The 23,875-nt window shown below is 49.0% G+C and overlaps 7 protein-coding genes across 13 annotated transcripts; 4 read left to right on the top strand and 3 right to left on the bottom strand.

Annotated features, from left to right (window-relative positions):
• The first annotated feature begins 1,138 nt into the window (after positions 1-1,138).
• FOIG_01544 (uncharacterized protein) lies at positions 1,139-6,747 on the top strand. The gene is made up of 5 exons (XM_031198507.1): positions 1,139-1,846; positions 1,906-2,562; positions 2,610-4,494; positions 4,544-5,781; positions 5,833-6,747. The coding sequence occupies exons 1-5, from the start codon at positions 1,532-1,534 to the stop codon at positions 6,388-6,390; spliced, it is 4,653 nt and encodes a 1,550-aa protein (XP_031074274.1). The 5' UTR covers positions 1,139-1,531; the 3' UTR covers positions 6,391-6,747.
• A 15-nt stretch (positions 6,748-6,762) lies between these two features.
• On the bottom strand, positions 6,763-8,659 carry FOIG_01543 (arylsulfatase). The gene is made up of 2 exons (XM_031198506.1): positions 8,187-8,659; positions 6,763-8,133 (listed from the first exon to the last, which is right to left on the bottom strand). Exons 1-2 carry the CDS (start codon positions 8,549-8,551, stop codon positions 6,828-6,830), a joined length of 1,671 nt encoding a protein of 556 aa, XP_031074273.1. The 5' UTR covers positions 8,552-8,659; the 3' UTR covers positions 6,763-6,827.
• A 468-nt stretch (positions 8,660-9,127) lies between these two features.
• FOIG_01542 (uncharacterized protein) lies at positions 9,128-11,315 on the top strand. The gene is made up of 5 exons (XM_031198505.1): positions 9,128-9,881; positions 9,939-10,073; positions 10,121-10,292; positions 10,348-10,549; positions 10,605-11,315. The coding sequence occupies exons 1-5, from the start codon at positions 9,354-9,356 to the stop codon at positions 11,143-11,145; spliced, it is 1,578 nt and encodes a 525-aa protein (XP_031074272.1). The 5' UTR covers positions 9,128-9,353; the 3' UTR covers positions 11,146-11,315.
• A 1,587-nt stretch (positions 11,316-12,902) lies between these two features.
• Positions 12,903-17,014, top strand: FOIG_01541 (chromatin assembly factor 1 subunit B). Of its 2 annotated transcripts, XM_031198503.1 has the most exons (4): positions 12,903-13,751; positions 13,807-14,040; positions 14,097-15,186; positions 15,244-17,014. In XM_031198503.1, the coding sequence occupies exons 1-4, from the start codon at positions 13,529-13,531 to the stop codon at positions 15,827-15,829; spliced, it is 2,133 nt and encodes a 710-aa protein (XP_031074270.1). In that variant the 5' UTR covers positions 12,903-13,528; the 3' UTR covers positions 15,830-17,014. The 2 variants fall into 2 exon arrangements, with proteins under 2 accessions (XP_031074270.1, XP_031074271.1); XM_031198504.1 differs by lacking the exons at positions 12,903-13,751; positions 13,807-14,040 and having other exon boundaries at positions 14,050-15,186.
• Positions 15,667-17,520, bottom strand: FOIG_01540 (uncharacterized protein). Its single transcript, XM_031198502.1, has 2 exons — positions 17,058-17,520; positions 15,667-17,009 (listed from the first exon to the last, which is right to left on the bottom strand). Exons 1-2 carry the CDS (start codon positions 17,490-17,492, stop codon positions 16,221-16,223), a joined length of 1,224 nt encoding a protein of 407 aa, XP_031074269.1. The 5' UTR covers positions 17,493-17,520; the 3' UTR covers positions 15,667-16,220.
• Positions 17,521-18,395: 875 nt separating this feature from the next.
• On the top strand, positions 18,396-21,086 carry FOIG_01539 (uncharacterized protein). 2 transcript variants are annotated; one of them, XM_031198500.1, is made up of 3 exons: positions 18,396-18,966; positions 19,080-19,556; positions 19,610-21,086. In XM_031198500.1, exons 1-3 carry the CDS (start codon positions 18,915-18,917, stop codon positions 20,323-20,325), a joined length of 1,245 nt encoding a protein of 414 aa, XP_031074267.1. In that variant the 5' UTR covers positions 18,396-18,914; the 3' UTR covers positions 20,326-21,086. The 2 variants fall into 2 exon arrangements, with proteins under 2 accessions (XP_031074267.1, XP_031074268.1); XM_031198501.1 differs by having other exon boundaries at positions 18,396-19,556.
• FOIG_01538 (tRNA-dihydrouridine synthase 3) lies at positions 20,578-23,874 on the bottom strand. 5 transcript variants are annotated; one of them, XM_031198496.1, is made up of 4 exons: positions 23,738-23,874; positions 23,231-23,616; positions 21,279-23,180; positions 20,578-21,202 (listed from the first exon to the last, which is right to left on the bottom strand). In XM_031198496.1, the coding sequence occupies exons 2-4, from the start codon at positions 23,539-23,541 to the stop codon at positions 21,121-21,123; spliced, it is 2,295 nt and encodes a 764-aa protein (XP_031074263.1). In that variant the 5' UTR covers positions 23,542-23,616; positions 23,738-23,874; the 3' UTR covers positions 20,578-21,120. The 5 variants fall into 5 exon arrangements, with proteins under 5 accessions (XP_031074263.1, XP_031074264.1, XP_031074262.1 ...); XM_031198497.1 differs by having other exon boundaries at positions 23,231-23,552; XM_031198495.1 differs by having other exon boundaries at positions 23,231-23,874.
• Between the last annotated feature and the right edge of the window lies 1 nt (position 23,875).

Here is a 23,875-nt window from a genome sequence, read left to right as displayed (position 1 = left end):
GTCACAGCAGATGCCGTCAAGTTGGTCATGAATTTTGGGCAATGGTCATTCTTCTATACAGCATCAGAGTTCAGCAAACAGTCTCAACAAAGAATATCCACTGAAGCTGTTAATATCTGACCTTGCCCGCTCTGAGATCGCATCTGTTAATTGGCTTTCTTGGTAGATAAAAAAAAAAAAACTTCGTTTATACAATATACAATGTTTAATTCAATTGTATTTCTGCTTGTTTAAGGCAATCCAATGGGCTGGATAAGACGGGATAGTATTGCCCGCTCGTTGAAGGTCCTTCCATAAACGGTTCGCCGGGCCCACCTTCCAGATGTCCACTGAATTTAGCGATCTCCGCACGGGCCAAACGTCCCGGGAACGGCATTCCCAACCCGCTGGGTGGAATTTTTGACTCTCCGTATTACACCACGCTCTGGATAAATTCTTTAGTCGCCAACTACGATGCGAAGATAGACTTTTCAACCAAAATTTCCAAGGCAGCTGCTTATAGGACATCATACTGCTGGAATCTAAGTTAAGACCCCAAGGCATCAATTCTACTGCCTATCTCCGGATACAACCACGCCAGATCCTTCTCATCAAAACTGTCGTTCAAGATGGTTGCTGATCGTGGTGGACCTTGTTAGTCTCCGCCAACCACATGAATGGTTTGTGGTGTTGATTGGCGGGCTCGAAAAGACCCTGCATTGTCACCTCTAGTGGCTGACGAGCGGTGACTGAACGATGCCGGCCTCATTTTGCTTAACACAAGAGACACAAAGAGGAGGCTTGTCAAAGGATCTTGCCCGAGAGCCCCGGTGCCGGGTGATATGGAGTATCCTGTACTAGGAAGTACACTTGATAGCCGGATCCCGTTGATACCACACTATGGCATTCACGTTCTGCACATCATACCTTGCATTAGAAACGAACTATACTCTTTATGGATCGTTGATGCCTCGCCGTGAAGAGTCATGGGCAACCTGATATCAAAGGAACTTTTTCAAATCTGCTAGGTTCCCAACAATGGACCTTTGTAAGATATCTCGCAATCAGACCCTTGCCCCTCTACCAACCCCCCAGACTATTTTCCCTCAACCCTGTTCGAGCGGTTCCTTGAAGCACTAAGACTAAACTCGGTCCAAAACCGCACTTCTTGATTATCTAACCGGACCTTTCTGACGTCTTGTTTCGTTGATTCAACCCACTCACCACGGAGTTGAAGGGTCCCCGTCTTTTTTTACAAATCCTTGAAGCGGCATCAGCCAGCTTACATGCGTAAGGCGTGACTGATTTCGAATCTTTCTTAAAACCTGTGCTGAATCCTTGTCTATCTTTCCCTTCTTTTCCCTCATCATTTCGGAGCACGTCAAATGTATAGACTGTTTCTAGCCTGGCCCTTTTAAGAATTTACAACTCGACTGAGTATAACCACCACGACAACGATAACAGAGGGTGACGACAAAGATTATATTCTGGCGTTTTTCGCCATTGTGTCCCACGACTCTTCCTCAGCAAATCTACTCAGAAAGCCTCAATCATGGGTGTGCCCAATAACATCGATGTGATTTTGACTGGCACAGGCCTTGTTGTTGTAGCATTGGCCACTACGCCTGCTCTAGCCACAGCTGTCACCCAACTACGGAAGCGCACTGCACGGGACAACTTCTATGAGGATGCTGATGGCAAGAGTACGCCTGAAAGCTTGGCCGCCTTTTCAAACCGTCTTCCCAAAGTTTTCATCCTTGCCTTGTCCGCCGTCGGTCTTGGAACATCGATTGCAATTTCAGTACTTCAATCGCTTTCGCAGTCAGATTCGCTTTTGCTTAAGAATTGGCTCATTGCTGGGGCATGGGTGAGTACTTAAAATGGAATGGCAATTTGCAATGGTCACTGACGTTCTTCTCCGAATAGGCTCTTATTCTTCTACATGCCATCTCCTTGAGTGCCCATCATGCGCCTGTAAAGGTCCACGATCTTGGCCTGTGGCTTTTTGGGTCTTCTCTTATTGTTGCCACCATTACTGTGCCCCAATTGATTAAGGAGACTCAGGTTTTTACTCGAGACAACACAGTTGCTCTTGTTCTTCGCGCCGTGAATGTTGGTGCAGTCGTCTTTCTCTGCCTCTTCAGTGTGCTACTTCCACGCCGACCTGATGTCTTCTTCAAAGGTCAAAAAGTCGATGATCAATGGACTGTTTCTGCTTTCAGCCGCTACACGTGGTCCTGGGTAGATCCCCTCCTTTCTTTTGCAGTCAAAAAGAATGATCTGGATGCCAGCGATGTTCCTCATGTAGACCGGACGCTGAGAGCTGCTGATTTGAAAGAGGACTGGCTCGCATCTAAACCTCAAGGTAGCCTCTTCCGCTCCCTGTTTTGGGCATACAAGGGTTCCTTTATGGTACAGCTCTCCCTTACTGTATTCCGGAACATCCTAGCCTTGTTACCTTTCTGGACCATGTTACGTGTGATCAACATTCTCGAACAGCGCGATGTAGGACTGTCCGGAGCATCCAACTTGGAGCTCTGGATTTTGATTTTTGCGATGGCTGGCTTTAATCTCTTAGATGCTGTAAGTACTTCATATAAACTTTTTTGCCGTATACTGATATGTCAAAGTGGGTTGAAGGATGGGTATTCTGGTACTCGTTTGCGAGCATTGCTCTCCCTATCCGGTCGCAATTGTCAACACTGATCTTCGAAAAGTCGCTTCGACGCAAGAACGTCAAGTCTGCGGATAAGTCGAAAGAGTCAGATGAACCACAGGACCAAGCAGAAGACAAGAAAAATGAAGAAGATGCCGATGACGGCTCAAGTGTATTGAAGTCTCGACAGGCAATCGTCAACCTTGTTGGTGTCGATGCGTTGCGAATCTCGAACTTCACGGGTTTCCAGTTCCTGATTATCAACAGTGTCTTCAAACTGCTCTTTTTCTCATTCTTTTTGGTTCGCTTGATTGGATGGATTCCTTTCACAGCTGGTCTGGTAGCCTGGGGTCTTACTCTTCCCGCCAACACCTACTTCTCTCGAGAATTGCTATCCAGATCGGATAAGTTGATGAAGCTCCGCGATGAAAAGTTAGCTGTGGTCAACGAAGCTCTTCTTGGAATGAGGCAGATCAAGTTCGCTGCCCTAGAGAGTCGCTGGGAAAAGCGCATCTTGGCTATGCGAGAGAGGGAACTAAAGACCTTATGGGGACTTTTTGTTGTCGATACCGGTCTTTTTGGATGCTGGGTCGTCAGCCCCATTCTGCTTGCTGCGACATCCCTTGCTGTCTATGCAGTTATGAACGGTCAACTGTTGCCCTCTGTTGCTTTCGTTAGCATTGGAATTTTCAAAGCTTTGGAAGTCTCGCTCGGTGTGCTACCAGAACTCATTACGATGGGAGTTGACACGTTTGTCTCCTTGAAGCGAATCCAAACGTATCTCAATGGTCCCGAGATGAAGAACACGCTTTCCGAAGGCACAGATGTGGCCTTCGAAGATGCATCTATTGCCTGGCCCGAAGATGACGAAACACCCGACGAGGATAGGTTCATCCTGAGGAGTCTGAACATAAGATTCCCCGCTGGCGAACTTTCAGTGATTTCTGGAAAGACCGGTACAGGAAAGAGTTTACTTCTTTCTGCCATTCTTGGTGAAACTGATGTATTGGAGGGCTCTGTTTATGTGCCTAACACCATCGCCCCGGAAGAGCGTCACGATGCCCAAGCAAACCTCGGCGACTGGATTATTCCCGGATCTATTGCTTATGTTGGCCAAACTCCTTGGCTCGAGAGCGCATCTCTGCGTGATAACATCTTATTTGGACTCCCTTTTGTCGAGGAACGCTACAACCAGGTCGTTGATGTGTGCGCTCTTAAGAAGGATCTGCAGATCCTGACAGACGGCGACAAGACGGAGCTCGGTGCAAACGGCATCAATCTGTCTGGCGGTCAGAAATGGCGGGTCACTTTGGCTCGGGCCATTTACTCACGAGCCGATATCTTAGTAATGGACGACGTCTTTAGTGCTGTCGATGCACATGTAGGCCGCCATATCTTTGAGAAGTGTGTCACGGGCGATATTTGCAAGGGACGTACTCGAATCCTCGTCACTCACCACGTTGCTTTAGTGCAGTCGAAAGCCAAGTATATAGTTGAGCTTGGTGAGGGTGTTGCTCTGCATGCTGGTTTGATTTCCGACTTTATCAAGGATGGGACCTTGGAGGAGATTCGCCAGCACGAAGAGACTGTGCAGCAAGCTTCTGAAGATGAGACCACGGATTCCTCAACGGCTGTCAATTCCGAGGAAGCTTCTATCACAGACCCAGCTGAGAATAATGAGAATAATGCGCTGCATAAAGTGCCCTCCAAGAACGCCAAGCAGTTCATTCAGGAAGAAGTTCGGGAAAGGGGTGTCGTTAAGAAGCATGTCTATCTGACCTATCTGCAAGACAGTGGCGGCGTTGTCCTTTGGAGTATTTGTGCACTTGTTTTTCTTGGATATGAAGTTGGCATTCTTGGTGAGCATTATAAATCTATGGTCAAGTTTACTGCTAACATTGATCTCAGGTCGAGCATGGTGGCTTCGGATTTGGACCGGTGATGTCGACGAAAGTATTTCAGCTGGCAGCATCCAGCAGCAACATGGCCACGCCTCGGTATTCTCACTTCAACATTTCCCGTACACCTCTGCGCCTGAGTTCAGGGCTAGTGAGACTCACTACGATTTGAAGTACTACTTATGGATCTACATTGCCATCTCCAGTGCTACCGCAATTGTTGGCACATTCAGGTTCTTCTGGGCTTACTTCCTTGCTATCAAAGCGAGCCGATCACTCTTTGAAAAGATGCTGTTTACTGTCCTACATACTCCTCTTAGATGGCTCGACACCGTTCCCGTCGGCAGAATTCTGAATCGATTCTCGTCCGACTTCAACATCATCGATAACCGTATCACTATGGACTGGACTCAGTTCATCTCCAACTTGCTATCCCTGGTCGGTGTCTGCGTGGCCGCCTTCTTCGCGTCCGGCATCGTGATCCCCTTGGCTATAGTTCTCCTGGGGCTCGGTATTCTACTGGGTAATAGGTATCTCTATGGCGCGCGACCACTAAAGCGACTCGAGAGTAACTGCAAGTCTCCAGTCTTCGAGCTCTTCAACGCAGCCCTTGCGGGTGTGTCGACAATCCGAGGCTATAAGAAGACACAGGTCTATATTGACAGGATGTATGAGAAGCTTGACTCGTGGAGTATCATCACCTCTTACATGTGGCTTGTGAACCGCTGGATGGGTCTACGTATGGGTCTTATTGGTACACTATTCTCGACTATCGTCGGAATAATTGTCATTGTGAGCCCTAGTATGGACGCTGCTTTGGCTGGTTTCACCTTGTCTTTTGCCATGGATTTTGCCGAGAGTATCCTCTGGACCATTCGAAACTATGCTGGTATGGAACTGAATATGAACTCAACCGAGCGAGTTGTCGAATACACCGAACTTGAGACCGAGTCGCTTGAGGGAGATAAGCCTTCTGCCGCCTGGCCTACTTCCGGAACTATGGAGATCAAGGATCTCGAGGTTTCATACGCCCCTGACCTTCCACCAGTACTCAGGGGGATCTCTTTTGACGTCAAGAATAACGAAAGAGTCGGTGTTGTGGGGCGTACAGGTGCTGGAAAGTCATCTCTGACTCTCGCCTTATTCCGATTTTTGGAGGCCCGTTCTGGTAGCGTCACCATCGACGGCCTGGACATTTCCAAAATTGACCTGCATAGCTTGCGATCTCGCCTAGCTATCATTCCTCAGGTATGTGTATTCGCTTTTGATTTTACTACATGAACACTGACATCTTCTCAGGATCCTGTGCTTTTCTCAGGAACAATCAGATCCAACCTTGACCCATTTGAGGACAATACAGATGATGAGCTTCGCGAGTCACTAGGCCGTGTTCATCTTGTCGACTCACAACCAGTGACGCCTACTAATGAGCCCGCCTCTGCGGCAACCTCGACACTTGCTGCCAAGAATACGAACATCTTCCGAGATCTATCAAGCCCTATCTCTGAGTCTGGCGGCAATCTATCTCAAGGCCAAAGACAACTGCTCTGTCTCGCTCGTGCCATTGTGGCACGTCCTAAGATCATGGTACTTGACGAGGCCACTTCCGCCGTCGACATGGCTACCGATGCCCTCATTCAGCGCAGCATTCGAGAGGAGTTTACCGACAGCACACTCATCGTCATTGCGCATCGTCTGAGCACCATTGCTGATTTTGATCGCATCCTCGTCCTTTCAGACGGTCAGGTTGCAGAGTTTGGAACTCCCAAGGAGCTTTGGCAACAAGAGGGCGTGTTCCGTGACATGTGTGAGAGCAGTGGAGAGAAGGAAAAGTTGAAACAAACGATATTTGGCTAGACGATGAAGAAAGTTTAGGAACCCAATCCTAACAATAAAAGTACTGAGCTCAATTTAGTATAGCCTTAGTATGCCTTTAGATTAGTTATCTTTTGCACCTTGGTTTAAGATCAAGTGTTTTCTTGTTCCCTGAGGCAAGGGTCTCAGTAGAGAAACCACCCGATTATGCGGATTGCGAATTTTGAGAGTAGTGCGTTTGAATTTTGGCTCGAGTCGTTGATGGCAAGGAAGATTTTATACCAAGAAACATTTCTATTCTCTTCAGAGTATATAGCTCACCGTCACGAGTTTACCTCAGAACATTTGTCACAGAATGACATAGAGATCAACAAAAGAATCTGCAAACATATGCCAAAGTCTTAACACCAATAACTGTGAATGTGATGTGATTCTAATACTAATCCTTGCGAAACAAGCAGCTGATATTTGTTGAATTCCTAGATCTTGGTGACACCGAACTCATGCCCTGGGTCAAACATTCCTGTTTCTGAGTAGTAGATCTCCCATAAATTAATCAGGCGGTCCATGATATCAGGGTTGTTGTCAGCGAGATCGTGCAGCTCGCCTGGATCGTTCTTCAGGTTGTATAGCTCCCATTTGTCCTTTCCCCTTGGTGTGGTCATATATAAAGCCTTCCAGCGACCCTCCCTGATAGCTCGAAGACCGAACAGCTCCCAACCAGTTATCTCCTTCTCCTCATCGTGAAAAGCGGGAGCCTGATCTTCAAGATGCGACACCCACGAGGAGCCCCTAACGGGGAACACGTCTCTGCCTCGGAATTTGCTTCCTGGTAAGGGCACACCCGCCAAGTCAAGGACTGTTGGTAGAATATCCATGACTGTACAGAATGAGTCGGTGTGCGATCCGCCAGCCTTCGAGAAAGGAGGATATCGAACAAGGCATGGACATCTAATACCGCCTTCGGTGATCCAAGTCTTGAAACCCCTGGATGGCGCCATTGACGCGCATGCCCACTCAGGACCATACCAGATATAAGAGTCTGCCATTCCCATATTATCAATCGAGTTGTTATAGTATTTGTTGATGATTCTTGGGACACTGCCAACACTGCCCATCATGGGAACAGCTTCGAGCATAGCCCCTTCAGCTCCGTTGTCCGACATGAAGAGGACAAAGGTATTGTCTAGTTCGTCAACAGAGTCGAGATAGTCCACCACGCGGCCGATATTGACGTCTATGAGATCTACCATAGCGGCATAGACTTCCATTTTCCTCGCCGACTCAGCCTTCTCCGTGGGCGACATCTTGTCCCACAGTTCGACTGTCATGGGTGCTGGTTCCGTGTCTTCAGAGATGAGTCCCAGTTCAACGAGATTCGCCAACCTTCGTCTGCGCAAGGCTGCTGGACCATCGTCGTAGATACCCTTATATTTCTCGATTGTCTCGCGCGGCGCCTGTAGAGGCCAATGGGGTGCGGTGAAAGGTAGATACGCAAAGAATGGCTGTTCAGTGTCTTTGCGATCTTTCAGGTAGTCAATTAACTTTTCAGAAAAGGTAGTTGTCGAGTAAAAGTCGTCGGGGATATCTTCTGGGTTTTTTCGATCTAAGAATCTGTCGTCTTGCATCCAGAACTTGCCGGCGTTCATAGGTGTGAAGAACCCGTGCGCTGGGTCGTCGAGTTGTGGTTCATAGTTGTAGTGATTACAGCACCCTGATAAGAAGACATAGCTATTATCGAAACCTCTCGCGTGAGGTGAGGTCTCATTCGTCGTTCCGAGGTGCCTGGCGACAACATTTAGTCATGGTTTGAGGCTGTGAAGTTGCTCCCAACCTACCATTTTCCAGACATAATTGTATGATAACCAGCATCTTGAAGAATCTCACTAAGCGCAGCAACGCGAAAGTTGAGATATCCCTCATAGCCAGGCCTGTTTTTATACTTATCCATGAACCTCGCCATGTGCTCTGTCATCTGGCCCAGGCCCGCAATGTGGTTGTCCGTTCCGGAGAATAGCATGCTCCTAGTTGGGGAGCATGCTGAAGCCGTATGGAAATTGGTCAGTCGCACACCAGTCTGCGAGAGGCGGTCGAGATTTGGAGTCGCTATCTCGGAGCCAAAGCATCCGAGGTCACTGTAGCCCAGGTCATCGGCGACGATGACGAGAAAGTTGGGTTGCTTGCGGGTTGGAATGGAACCCATATTGAGCTTCAAGAACGGGCTACAGATTATGAAGTTGATGAGACAGCCCTGGTAGAGCAACAGAGAGAATTTCTGAGTAATTATCTACATTTCGTTTCTCAATCCGGGGCTATCTACCTTATTAACTGTTTACGGAGAGCTCATTGGAGTGTGGAGTTGACAGGATCTAGCTATACACACTTGATAATGGAGGGTGCTTGAGGTCCACTTAAGTCCGTCTATCCGCGTCTTCTCCGTCTATCTATCCCAATACGAGGATAGATCTACCTTTGAAAATGCTTAAACAGAAACATTCTACAATTACCATAGGCATAACATACAGTATCAGCCGCCGGCCCAGAGAAGAGGAGTCCCAGAGGCCCTCAACGCGCGGTACTGAACTAATCGGCCCCACTCCGAACGTCTTCCGTCTCCGTCTTTACCCGTCATCTCCGTCCCGGCATACACGGACCCGCCTATCCGCGTCGCCAAAACAACCTATCGAACTCCCCGAAATGCGGGGAACCCCTAGCACGCCATTGACTTTACCAGACATGGACGACTATCGAGTTCCGGGTTCAGTTAACCGAAGCTGAAACCACAGCCATACCTTTGGAAGACACTTACACTCGTCAATGATGCCCGTCCAACATCAAGGATACTATCCAAAACCATGTTCCGTCGCGCCCTAGATCATCTCGCGTGATCGAGTCCAGTTCTGACGACAAGAAGCTTCAATTTATGGCCACAATTGGCAACCATGTATAAATAAGAGCATGTACAGTCTTCGGAAACCAAGAGTTGCATCCAGGCCAGCAACTTGATGATCCGAGACTCTGAGCAACAGGCAGATATGGCCCCTCCTAAACGCACTCGCGGGCTCCTTGCCTGCTTCAACGGCCGCCTCATCTATGCTTGTGGCATGATTGCCTTATCGCAGCTCAACTTCGGCATGGACCAGTCTGCCTTCAGCAACACTCAAGCAATGCCTTTCTTCAAGAGACAGTTCGGAACCTTCGATGAAGCCACTGGTACATACGTTCTCGAGACGGTCTTCCTATCCCTCTTGAACAGTATCCAATTTATTGGCTTTGTGTTTGGTCTCGTTCTTGGTAACCTCTTCAGCCGTCGCTTTGGCCGCCGTCTGGCAATGTTTCTCATGTGTTTCTGGGCTTTGATATCCGGAGTCATCTTGATTACGTCGAAGACCCCAACTCAGGCAATCACTGGTCGTACTATTACATATGTCTACATCGGAATGGAGCTCGCCTTAGTCCCTGTTTTACAGTCAGAGCTTGTTCCTGCAGAGGCTCGCGGCTTTGTCGTTGGTACTTATCAGTCTGGTCTTTTGGTTCGTCTGAGACCCCTCTGCCTTCCTGGTGTTTTATTTCTCTAATGGCTAGTCTAGTTTGGTAGCCTTATCATGTCTATTATCTGCCGAGGTACCAGCGACATCAAGGGGCATGCTTCCTGGAGGATCCCCTATGGTCTTTTCTTCGTGATTCCTTCTATCCTCGCAGTAGCTGTGTGGTGGATCCCTGAGGTATGAGGACTACAATGATGGCTACCGAATTTCTCTAATTCTTCCAGTCTCCCCGTTGGCTATTGACCCGAGATCGCCAGGATGACGCTCTCAAGTCCCTCCGACTACTTCGACAAGGGGCATACACCGACGACGAGATCGAGCACGAATTTCGAGAGATGCAGAATGCCCTCAACAACACTGTTAAAAAAGGCAGTTTTATGGACATGTGGCGAGGGAGTAAGCTAACGCCAACTACCGATATCAGGGATATGACATTTACTGACGACCTCAGCGAATCTCAAACGAACTTTAATCACAATCGGCGTCAACATCTTTCTTCAACTCACGGGTCAGAACTTTGCTTCCAAATATGGCACAATTTTTATCCAGAGTCTGAATTCGGTTAACCCTTTTGTTATGTCGTGCATCAACTCTGCGCTTAACATTGTTGCCGTCTTCTTGACACAGTTCTTGTCTGATAAGACAGGACGAGTGTTAGTATTGCCTGAGTACTCACATGTAACAGCACCAGCTGACGTGATTCGACAGTCCCTTGATGACAGCCGGAGCAGTCCTTCAGACAGCCAGTCTTATGACCATGGGTGGGCTCGGAACCGTCAAGAACCCCTCGCAGAGCATTCGGTCTGCCATCGTTGCGACCGTCACCCTCTTCGGCATCGGGTTTTCCCTAGGATGGGCACCTCTCTCACACGTTGTAGCCGCAGAGATCCCTACGACCGGTCTACGCGATCTCACATATGCTGTGGGTGCGGTCTTCAACATTGTCATTCAATGGGCTGTTGCTTTCAGTATTCCCTACCTCATTGACCAATCACATGCTGGCCTTGGGTCTAAAGTCGGCTTCATATTCGGAGTGACTTCGTTCCTGGCGACATTATTCTCGTGGTTCTGCATCCCTGAGTGTGGAGGTAAGACATTGGAAGAAATCGATGAGCTGTTCGCTCAAGGAGTTCCTATTCGCAAGTTCCGCACAATCAAAGTTTCGTTGGATGCAGAAGCTTCGGATGGTGGTGATGATCTCACGAAACCTGGCAAGGGCAATGTGTCACAGACAACACATACTCTTTAGGCGTTGGCGAAGGCTACATAAAGTCACAGATATTCTTAACAACGGGCACAGTCAGGGGTATGGCTGGTGGATGCATCGAGAGCAAGTTTCTACGAGAGCCATATTAACAAGTCGACTCAAATCAATAATGTTAATTTTCTTGATTATAAACAGCATAGGGGGGGAACCACTTACTCCAAAACATGGAGCAGTCATCCTCGTTTTTGGACCAATCTTATGCGCCGTGAAAAGGCTAACCACCTACCTTAGTGAACATAGAATGGAATCCTGCTGGTGTCTCACAGGAACCCGAGATAAGGGCATCTGGATACTACGGTGGCTGGTTGGCTTAGGCAGATGCCGATATTACACTCATCAAGCAAGCCGCTGCTGGGTTTCGAGATGCCGCCACGCTGCCTATTCAGGGAGGTGTTGGTGAGCTTATTGACCAATGTTTTATGTCTCAAACTTAATCCTATACATAAATAGACGATCCTATCACACAGCTGAAGACAAAGATAACGTTAACGGCGTAGACGGGTAGCGAAATTGTAGGTCCATTCCCCAATCCCAATAGCCATGGGTACCAAGGATTCATTCAGATCGTACAATAACAATCTGGAACACAAAGTGTTATATGTCTAATAGAACGGATATCCATGCCATCCTTCTGTGGTCGGAATCCTCAGAGCTGAAAAGAGCCCATCTGGTCTCCATAGTGATTGAGATTCAGGCCATTGGTAGCGATGCAGATGATCAAGACGAGCAATGTGATTGGCTATTTGAACCTGGATGTCTTGTTCCCCGCGAGACTTTTCCCCACTTGCTAGCACCTTGAGTTGGGTCATTGTGATAACTCACTAATCAGCTCCTAACAAGTCGTTTGTTTACATTACATGGGTACATATTTAAGAATATGTATGCCTTTCCAAGAGAGGCAGCAGTGTCAAATGGGATATAAAGCCATATACTAACTCAACAAGTAGGTAAAAGGAAACCAACCGGGATTGAGCCTTTGTTTTACATGAGCCTCTGTGCTGCCAACAGTGGCGGGCGGTTTCCGGATGTTTCCACATACATTATATCTATCCAATGTCGACGTGAACATTGATACATGCAAGGTAACAGACCCAAGGAGGCATTTAACTTTTGTTTCTGGTCCTTTTGATGACCGGTTGTTTTGGGTGTTCTGAACTCATCCCCTCTAAGGGCTGATGAGCTTTGGCCCCCATTTCGTTTGGTGTTACTTCGCCCGTCTCAGTTGTCATCAACACCTGATAGACCGTCCATAGAACCCCAGTAGAGTCCCTGGTACACGATGCAGCCGCTCTGACAACCACTTTAACTACGCTGACGACAGGCCTAAAGAATACTCGGTAATAGGCACCATGATACTCGGTAGAGTCGACTGATTCCTTGGTCTAGCGCTTGGCTTTGGCGCAACTGTCTTGGACCTCCACCACTGATAACCCACTGCTACAGCACAGCTTGGAACAAGATCTTGCCCTGACTGAGGTGCGTTGTCCCCTCGTGACATGCATCCATCTATGAATTGGATGTTGTTCCTCATTGGATCCATATGATCCATTTGATCCATCCCCCATGTGTGTGATCGCCCGCGCGTCCGCCGCAACTTAACCTCTACTGGGTAAAACTATCCAATGCGTCCGCCTACAGCGCCTTGCATATTTTAGTTAGTCGACTGAGGTTGGCGACACGCCTAAAGGTACGCCAAAACGCCCTGTGCCTCGTGCCTTGTTCCTCATGGTCGTGAGTGTAAGAAAGCGACAGTCGCGGTGACATTGGCAGTGACAGTGACAGTAAAGTGATGCGAGGCCTGTTTCTTGTAGGTATCGCCGGAATAAACCTCAATCGTGCCGTTTGGCTCCTCTTTTCCAACCATTCACTTCCCCTTCGTTTCCTCTTCTCTTTTTTTCGTTTCCCCCTTCTTCCCTTTTTATTTCTCAGATCCAATCAATCAGCAACGCTAAACTTCGACTCCCGATCTTTGTTGTTCTCCGTAGCTCCTAGTTATCTACCGTACAGCTTGCCTTGGCGTCTAATCAAAGGCTTTCAAAGGTCCACACCAGCTCCAGCCTGGAGCTCTACTCTCCACCATCAAACTCGCCCGTTGTTACTCTACTTTTGGCACTACCGTGCCAATTCACATCACTGCCGATAACCTCGAACAATTATCCAGAGTCCACTTTCGCCTTCTTTTCTTCTTTGCATATCCACTCTAGGTTCGCGTCATCTTATCATCTTCGACCGTTGATCTCGTTCGTATTCGATCGTGGGAGCCACAGAGCTCTTCAGTCTCTTCTCCCACAGCCTCAAAGGGGCGTCTCCCTACCTCACTTATGCAGCTTCTACCCTCGTTTGATCACCTAAACATATCAACACGATGAAAGCTGCTCCTCTAATCATCAATTGGCATGACCAGAATGCCCCCGTTTACTCCGCCCACTTCGAGCCGTCTGGAAAGGGACGTTTAGCCACGGCTGGTGGTGATAATCATATCAGAATATGGAGGGTTCAGGTTGATGGGGAGGACCGTAAGGTCGAGTACCTTTCAACCCTATCAAAGCACAACCAAGCCGTTAATGTTGTTCGTTGGGCGCCCAAGGGTAAGGCTCTCCCATCCGCTTTCAGAATTTACTCTGCTCACAGCTTCATTTTCAGGCGAGCTTCTAGCCTCTGCGGGCGACGATGGCAATGTGATCCTCTGGGTACCAAGCGAAACACCCCAAACAGCATTCGGATCCGATGCCCCGGAAGATAAAGAGTCATGGAGGGCAAAGCATATGTGTCGATCTAGTGGCGCGGAGATCTATGACTTAGCCTGGTCTCCTGACGGAGTGTACTTCATCATCGGCAGCATGGATAATATAGCACGAATCTACAACGCTCAGACAGGTCAGCAGACGACTGTCAACGACCCGATAACCGTCAGCTTCTAACACAGGAAACAGGAACACTCGTGCGCCAGATCGCCGAGCACAGCCATTATGTGCAGGGCGTCACATGGGATCCCCTCAACGAGTACATCGCGACGCAGTCCTCCGATCGATCAGTTCATATTTACTCTCTAAAAACCAAGGATGGGCAATACACCCTCAGCCAAGACGACAAGACTCCTCGACTTGCCAGCCATATCAAGGCCGATCTTCCTCCTCGGCGAATCTCCTCGAGCAGTCCTGCTCCTCCCGACTTTGGCCATCGCTCTTCGCTTGCTGTTCTCGATTCTGCGCCTTCTATCGGATCACCTGTGCCTTCTGCACCCGGCACGCCTACTTCTTTCGCGCTTCCCATGAACCCTCCCAGCGTCGTTAGCCATAGCCGTCGATCTTCGTTCTCTTCTCGGCGATCTGTATCGCCAGCGCCATCTATGCCTTTGCCGGCCGTCATGCCTATGGACCCCTCTCCGAAACCATCGTCAACGTTGAGCAGCGGGTTGGGAATGAAGAATGCGAACCTCTATGCCAATGAGACGCTCACGTCCTTTTTCCGACGACTCACATTTACACCAGATGGCAGCTTGCTATTAACTCCATCGGGACAGTACCAAAACCAACACCAGGCTGAAAGAGACGCGAAACCTACTTATGAAGTGATTAACACGGTCTATATTTACACGCGTGGTGGTATTAACAAACCCCCAATTGCCCATTTGCCGGGCCACAAGAAGCCCTCGGTCGTGGTAAAATGTTCTCCTATATTCTACACACTGCGACAGTCTCCTCCTGTCACGCGCAATATAACCATTGACACATCATCTTCAGAGGAGCCTATTCCATCCCTTCCAGAACCTCTTTCGAAGCCATCCCCAGCTCCTTCTGTCATGGATCCACCTCCTCCACCCTCAACCACATCAGACGCAAAGACATCGGGTTCAGATACGGCTTCGGCTACACCAGGCCCAAAGCCTGCCTTTTCCCTGCCTTATCGCATGGTCTACGCAGTGGCTACACAAGACTCGGTCCTACTTTACGATACTCAGCAAAAGACCCCTATCTGTGTTGTCAGCAATCTTCATTGCGCTACCTTTACTGACCTTGCATGGTATGCTGGAGTTCCTATCACCAATCAACTGTGTAGATTGACTAACAAAACTACTAGGTCAAGCGATGGTCTGACTTTAATGATCTCGTCTTCTGATGGATTCTGCTCAACACTATCCTTTGCACCTGGAGAACTGGGTGAAGTCTACAAGGGTGAAGTCGGTCCGCCCAAGTCGCAAACAGGGACCTCGTCTAATCAAAGCACTCCCATGCCTACCCCAACGACCGCGTTTGCTCCGCCTTCACCCTTTCCTAACGGCTCGCATCACCACCATCGCAACTCGGCGAGCTCTTTCACTGCCCCTTCGCCCCCCCCGTCTGCTTCACTTATTTCTCAACGTCCCTCATCTCCTGCGAGATCGAATTCAACGTCTTCAATTGCGACTATCACTACACAGGCCAGCACTGTGCCCGCAGCTGGTGTAGTTACCAATCCACCTCTGATTTCTGGCAATGTTCCAGGCATTGCAGCAGCAAATTCTGGCAAGGTGACTGGTGTTCCGCTCACAACACCTCCTGAGACTCCTCGAAGTACCACAGGCAGTGCGGGCACTAAGCGCGATGCCAGTGAAGGCGAAAAGGAAGACGGCAAGGAGCCCAAGAAGAGGCGAATTGCTCCGACTCTGGTGGAGCCCAAAAGTTAGGCTTCAAGACGTGCTGAAAGGGGGTATAATACTGCTATTTCAAAAGTATGTTTTTTCTTTGTTTCTGCAGTGACAGGGTTGGGTGTGATTCGGTCTTCACAGACATGTGGATCCGCGATTTAGCAAGCATGGGATGGCGTTTGATGAGTCTGGTTGAGACGGATTGATTTACATGGGATTATGGCGAGGTGGTCGTCCTGGCCAGTCTACGGGATATGATCTCCGCCAGGTATCAAGGTAGACGAGCTATACAGCCATGCACTCGGATGGGAAAATGGGAACGTGGCACAAGCCTAGGTATTATGTAGTCTACACAATAAATTTTGATAGTCTGTTCAGACACTGCGCATGTCTTTTTTTTTTTTTTTTTTTTTTTTTTTCCCGGGGAGTATCATTTCAGCACTGGCTTCCAACCTTGACGTTGAATAAATTTATCCACGCCCTCGTCTTGGAGAATATCAGCTCCTAGCCGTCCTGTTAATACACTACGCTCATGATCTGGCCCCCGGACGTGGAATGGGTATGGCAAGCGTCCATTGTCGCTCTGTTTGTTTTTGGTCTCCGTACCGTCTTCCAGTTCCCAAACTGAACGGTTCTTGGTTCTTTGTTCCACAAACCCACAAGCCGGGCGATCAAGTGAAAGATACCATCGTCGTTGATGTACACTACCGATGGTGTTGGAAGCCCCTGGATATGCATTTGTTCTTCGGACCTCTTCATCTTCAAGCTCACGTATCTCACGTTCCATGGCGGAAAGATTGTCTGCGTTGGTTCCCGCATCAGTGTTTGAAGGGACATCCTCACTTTCATCACTCTCACTATCATCACCACTCGTCTCAGGTTGCGTCTCCGTCTGGGCATGACGACGTCGTCGTTTCCGAGATGTTCTTCCGCTCCTTGCTCTGCCGGCCACATCTTCTGACCTGGTTAAACGAAGGTTCAGGACATATGGATCAGGTAAGCGCGATCCGTGCAGTCGAATGCGGATCTTGCGGTTCTGAAAAGCGGCGTGCAGAAGAGCTTGCTGTGTTGGCGCGAAAGATGGACCTGGTGAGGACGTTGGAGAGGACGGATCAGTCGCTGGGGCATGCTTGCTTTGACGGGGGAGGATGCTATATGTTCCCGTATCCCAAATGAGAAGTGAGCCAGTCGAGGTTGAGGCAGTCTCTATGAGGTGATTCTGTTTAAATATTAATTCTTTTCTCCTGTAAAGAGAAAGACTCCGTACCCATAGACAATGAATTCGCGTCTCTGTCGCGTTTCGATTCAACCGTATGCTCTGAGGGTCGCCCGGGGGTCCGTACATGATCGCCCAGCTGGCGCTGCTGGTCTCATTGATCTGAAGACGGAGGTCATAGTGCGTGCCAGCAATTGGGTGGTCATGTTGATGAATGACGAAATGAGCACCTGCAGAGCTTCCAAAGTTTTCGGTGTATAGTGAGCTATACGATGATATTGATAGTGGCGATTGGCTTAATATATGGCTAGAGAGGTGCGCTTTGAAATGCGAGAGATGGTCCTCTACAGTGGCTGATCCAGATTCTATGTCAGCAGTTGTTGGTGGCTGTGAGGGCGATGGTGAGTCGAGAGTCCATTCGAGATTTCTTTTTTTGATGAATGGATTAGAGATGAAGCCAGGACTTGGTGGTCGCTTTTCAACCATGGTGTGTGTTGTGTTGTTGTTGTTGTTGTTATAGTTGAGTTTCTATTGAATCATGATTGGCCCTCGATAGCTCTTCTTTAGGTAGTTCAACAAGCTGGTTTGGGTAATTGTTTTCATTATGTTTCAGAACTCGGTTTGAAATCTAGAACAGGCTTTCCTGGATTTTCTGTTTATTTTTCATAGATGTACATATACATATATAATCCTCTCGTCATACAATCTTCCATGAAGTAGCCCGAATGTGACGATATATAATGTACCTATGGTAGGATCAAGGCATTCACCATAGGAGCAACTCGCTCTTCAAGGCTAGAAGCACTAGAACACCGAAAAGTATTACAAGCGAGTAAGACAGACAGTAAAGGTATATGTGTACTATGTATGTCTTTACACACTCATCATGGCTTGATTTGGCAGTTTGTTCATTCATTCTGTTCTTATTATATGTCATAGGGTAAGCTGGCAGGATGGCGGCTGAGATTGACGTAAGGTTAAATTACTAGTCCTTGGAAGCAAGTCGCCTGTAAAGCCGATTGTCTGTGGCGAAACCGGAAAGCATCAGCGTCACATGGAAACTTACCTATGGCCGGCTACAACGACCAACGGAAAACGGGTTGATTATAGTGACATAGGCGATAAAAGGAGCATCAATTGATGACTCAACTAGCATTCACGAGCTATTGTATCTGAAGGAATGCTATACTCGTAGACTCATCAACGAAATGCCCAAGTATAGGTACCAAGTATCAGACCATCAAACATCATCAAAATCTCAAAAGGCAAACACCCCTCTTCACGAGTCGTATTGCCTCAAAAAGGCAAGAACGATGAGAGTCGGCGGGGCCTAGTCAGCCGAGGTCTGGCCTCTTGTTCGGTCCCATTCGCCCCCGGATTTTTCTTCCCTTTTAAACTTGAATGCGCCTCTCAAGTCTAGCCTAGGTTAAGTGAGGCCCCACTAATTTTTATCTCTAATCAACTCCATCTTTCTCGGCTTTTCCTCTGCGACAATCTCGTCTCCCTCCTCCTTCTCATCACCTCCACGCCCGCGCCTGTCACCATCGCAATTTTTGCGCGTCTCTAATTCTCGAGAGATAGCGACCCTCTCAATCTTATCATATCTCTGTCTCGGCCGCTCTTTTCCCCGTATCCCGAGGCAACTCCGTTGTCCCCGCGCGCCGCGGTTACGCTAACTGGGGGCTGCATATAATCACGGAGTCAGTCTCCGATCTTGCGTCCGGTACACTTTCCGAGGTCCACCACCAAACGTCACGAGGAGTGGCCAACGACCAAGACAAGTCTGCTTTACTAGGAGGCTCAATAATTAGACGACTCGAATTCTGACACTGTGATACCGTTTGTCGGTAGTCCATTCTCCGAACCCGGCTTCTGAACCCTTCCTCCTTGCGATAACAAGACAATATCATGGCCTCTCCACCCAAGCCCTGGGAGCAGCCTGGCGCGGCTGCGACTGCTGGTAAGTCGCATTCATCAATTCTTCTCTCTTACTATCTCCTTTTCCATGTCTTCTGCCAATCACCTTCTCCTGACTCCCCGCGTTAAAGCGCCTTCCTGCTCACTATACTCTAGCGACATCGCCTATCTCGCCGTCAGTTGCGTCCGGAACTACAACATCGATCACCGATTCGTCTTCTGCCCCTCCGCTTCCTAATCGACCTTCTTCTCTCACATCAACCGTCAACCAGAACGCTGCCAATTACAGCAGGATGAATTCCTCACCGTATAGCTCAATGGGTGGCGCGTACTCGTCACCCTATTCTAGCCCCTACTCGCGGTTTGGCATGGGTGGTATGGGCGGCATGAGTGGCTACGGTAGCATGTACGGTGGAGGATACGGTGGCTACGGAGGAGGCATGTATGGTGGCATGGGCGGCGGTATGTACGGCGGTGGCATGGGAATGCCTGGCGACCAAAACAGCTTGACCAACACCTTCAACAACAGCACTCAGGCTACCTTCCAAATGCTCGAGGGTATTGTCACGGCCTTTGGAGGCTTCGCCCAGATGCTTGAGAGTACCTACATGGCTACTCACTCCAGCTTCTTTGGTAAGTTCTTTAGTGTGATGGTTCAGGCTGGAGAGTCAACTAACAGTTCTTAGCCATGGTCTCTGTCGCTGAACAATTTGGTAATCTGAGGGATACTCTGGGCTCCGTGCTGGGCATCTTCACATTGATGCGCTGGATTCGCACATTGATTGCCAAGCTTACTGGTCGACCGCCGCCTGCCGATGCGACTGCCCTCACACCAGCTGCATTTGCACGCTTCGAAGGTCGGAGCGTTGGACCAGATGGTAACCCACTTCCTGCGAAGGCTAGCAAGAAGCCTTTACTGTTCTTTGTCCTGGCCGCCTTTGGCATTCCTTATCTAATGTCAAAGATGATAAGGACGCTTGCTGCCTCACAAGAGCAGGAGCAGAAGCGTCTTCAGGCCCAGGCCATGGAATCACAGCAGCCGGTCGACCCTGCTAAGCTTGAGTTTTGCCGACTCACCTTCGACTTCCTCCCTCAGCCTAACACAGGCATGGAGCTCGAGGCGAGAAAGGGTGACCTTGTTGCCGTCCTAAGTAAAAACGATCCCTCAGGTAATCCCAGCGAGTGGTGGCAGTGCCGATCCCGCGACGGCCGCCAAGGCTATCTTCCATCTACCTACCTCGAAGTCATCAAGCGCCCGGCACAAGAGCCCAAGAAGATCAAGGCTGCGCCTAGCGAGAGCAGCCGTACAAACTCCCTAACCAGCTCAATTGCCCGCCCCGAGGATGGGAAGAACGAGTACGCTTCTGCTGACGGCATGCAGAGGAGCCACTTCTACTCCTAGAATGCTGTCAGCCACATTGGAAGCGTCGATAATCACATATAAAGACGACAGCTGTACGATTCTGTCTCGGATATTGCAAGGGTGCATTGGTGATTGGATTACAAAAGTCATCACGGAGTTGTTTGGTGGGTTTCACACACATATTAGTTCCTAGCGTTCGAATGGTTTCGTCATGTCTTGCGATACCTGGGGAAGCATAACTCCCACAAAGATACATCTATATATTTTCACTTGTTAAGTCATTGAATGAAACTTGAATGGCGTTTCTTTATTATGAGTCTGTTCGGTGTCAATGCTCGTGCGTCGATTTTGGTCAAGCATATGCAAATCCTAGAGGGCTCAGCATAAATTCATGAACCGCGTAGGTAGAACTTCGAAACAACAATAGCAGCAAAATTTGAATATAAGTCGGGGTTCCGTATCCGGGAGTGCTAAACCTCTGGACGACTGGGAGACCATTGTTAATTTTGACATTAACAGTTCTCATAACAGTTTGCACCGAGTCGAAATACACTTGGAGTTGTTCTCTGTACATTTATCTGATCGATACTAGACCAGACTTTTCCGTTATGACACAAGTTTCGGGTTTACATCCCCGTTTTCCCCTGCAAATAGGACCTCCTTCTTGGGCCCGTCATAAAGACATCAGTCATCCATGCCCTGTGGTTATCTTCGCCTAGGTGCCTAGATAGCAAATATGCGTACCAAAAATCGACCTTTTTCGCCTCAAACAATTCTTTACAAGGCCCCCTCTGCGCCGCTCGCCTGTTCAATGCTCTATTGTTTAATCGTTGTTTAACCCTCAGCCTCGTACGCGTTGGACTTGTGCTTGGGCTGGAACTTGAACGTTGGGTGGACGGGGCCAAGGAACATCTCGCTGTAAGTGGCCAGTTAGCATACCGACCCAAGAAAGCAAACCCGTTGTGTATTGCGCCACAAAAGTATAAGCATACCTGATTTTGATCCAGTCCCTGAAGTTGTTGGACGCCATAAGCGTTTCCATCTCATCTCTCCCCTCGTACTTAGGAGGTCGGTCATTGAGGCAAGGTGGGAGATACTCTAACAAACCAATAGGGACGTAGCGGTGCGTAAAACTGAGCCACTCGAGAAGGAAACGGCGAGTGAATCCAATGCCGAGCTCATCAGAACCCCAGGCGTCAAGGCCATAGCGCACAAACTTCTCGATGTAGCGGAGACGCTCGCTAGATGACTTGTCGAGGTACTGGCCCTTCTCAATCTCCTCAAAGAGCCAAGGCTTGATGAGGGCACCACGGCCAATCATGACAGTATCGACACGAGCCTTTTCAATGTGCTCATAGTACTCGGTGTGCGAGTAGCAGTCACCGTTGCCGAGGAAGTACATGCGGCCATCCTTGGCGTTAGGGAGGCTGCTGGCATCGGGCTCAGCGATGGTGTCAGTCAGAGTGTCCTTCTGCTTGTTGTAAGTCTTGATGAGCGCGGCGCACTCGCTGATGTAGCCCCAGTCGGCCTTCTTGGTGTATCGCTGCTCACGGCTGCGTCCATGAAGAGTCAGGGCCGCACATCCAGGAGCACCAAGTCGTTCTCGGTGCTCTCGTGCACCAAAAGCCAGTTTTCCAATAAGCTGAGTGGCCGTAGGACGGGAGTTTCGGATCCCAGTGCGGATCTTGGCAGTGATAGGGACCTCCCCTGACACAGCGTTCATGCCTCGAATCATACGTTCCAACTTGCCTGAGTTTTCGAGAAGCGCAGATCCACCGCCAGACTTGAAGACCATATCAATCGGACAACCGCAGTTCAAATCGATGAGGCGAAGGTGAGGGCAATAACGATTCAGGACGTCAGCAGCCTTGGTAACAACCCAGTGGTTGTTTCCGGAGATCTGGGCACCAAACTTGATATCCTTGGAGTGGTCGTAGTCATCAAAGATGGGGACAGAGCCTGGGTTAAATTGGGGGGGTGAAAGCTCTGACTCATGAACCTTTAGAAGTGTCCAGTCAGCCTTCGTTCCCTGGATGAGAGGCATACTCAATGCCATCTCCGAGTATGTGAGCTGGGCTCCAAGCTCGACGCAGAGTCGACGGAAGGGCAAGTTTCCTTGGGTGGTGAGAGGTGCCAGGGTTGGGGTCTCTTGGCCGAAATAGAGTCGGCGCTTCTCAGAAGGCTTAAAAGGGGGGTCGACGAAGCGGGCGCGTAGATCTTCGATACCCTCGGTGGACTGATTCTTGCGACGATTCATAAACTCCTCACTCAGCTTAGCTTCCTTATTGAGCCAAGTGATGTACTGGTCAGATCGCGTAAAGTCAGTCCGCTTGCGGTTGAGGTCAATCTTCTTATCCATGCTGACGACGTTGAAAATAGCAGGTCGCTGCTCCTCGGATCCTTCATCTTTAGGCTCACCGTTCTCGCCGCCATTTGCTGAAGTGCTTATGAGCACCAACTCTTTTCGGCCGTCCTCGTGCTCGATTTCCTCCATGTGGCTCTTAACAAAGCGGCACTTCCAGCCTGAAGGACAGTGGCCATGAGCCTCGAACACGGGGCATTTGCCTTCGAAAGTCTCAACATCACCTCGGCGTCCTTCCTCAAGATACTTTCGAATATCATGGCAGAGTCTGCATCGGTCACCAAACTTGCATTCTCTGGGAGAAAACTCGGGATAGAAGGCTCGACTGTTGCAAAGACGAAAGGCATCGTCAAATTTGCCAAAATCGCGCTCTGTGTTCTGGCCCTTCTTCTTCTTTTCTTTCTTGCCCTTGCCTGGCTTTCGATCGCCATTCTCAGCATTCCCTTCGGCAGTACCGCGTGCCTCAGCTGCGTCATCGTCGTTCACAGCATCGTTGGACGCATCTTTCTGAGTTGACATGTCTACAAGATACCTTTGATTTGTCAGTGTGTCTCTAGAACGGATCTACGGTGGGCTTCTCACTCTTTCTTGATAGGAGCAACTCCTTTGCTGCGTCCATCAACGTACTCAGTCTTGGGGTCCGGCTTTGGCCTCGGGACCTCATTCTCCTTATCGCCATTTGTGGATTGTTCATTCTCCTTAGGAGCGGGTGCATCGTGCAAATACTCTCCTGGAGCAGACTGAGACGGGATCGAATCGTTAACCTTAAGTCTCTTCGAAGCCCGCTCTTCATCCTTTGTCGAGGTTGTAACATTGCTGGCACCAGCTGCAAGTTCTGCATGCGCATTGCCTGGGGAGACGCCACCCATCTGAGCGTCGTGTTGCTCACTCATGGCAAAAACGGCTGATAATGGTCAGTCTCTGGGACAATGCATGTGTTGAAAGAAAATTATGAGTTCATAAATTCGCTATGAAGAATAAGTAAAAGATTTATGAGGGGAGTGAGTGAGTGTAAGAGAGAGAGGAAAAGAGAGAAAGAAGTGCAAATGTTTTTCTCGCTGTTACAGTACGTGAGGAAAATTAGCTTACCTCTTGCACTACTATACACAAATTAATGAGTGATTGTTTTTTGACAGTGCTCGTTCAGTGCCAGCTGATGAAAAGATCAGTCGTCAAAACCGAGATCGACTTTCAAGTGCATAGGGAAAAAAACCTCGATATGATGGT

Source organism: Fusarium odoratissimum (assembly GCF_000260195.1).
Source record: "Fusarium odoratissimum NRRL 54006 unplaced genomic scaffold supercont1.1, whole genome shotgun sequence".
In the NCBI taxonomy this organism is placed as follows: Eukaryota; Fungi; Ascomycota; class Sordariomycetes; order Hypocreales; family Nectriaceae; genus Fusarium; species Fusarium odoratissimum.
Note: the sequence above shows the minus strand (reverse complement) of the source record. Positions and strands in the feature narration are given on the sequence as shown.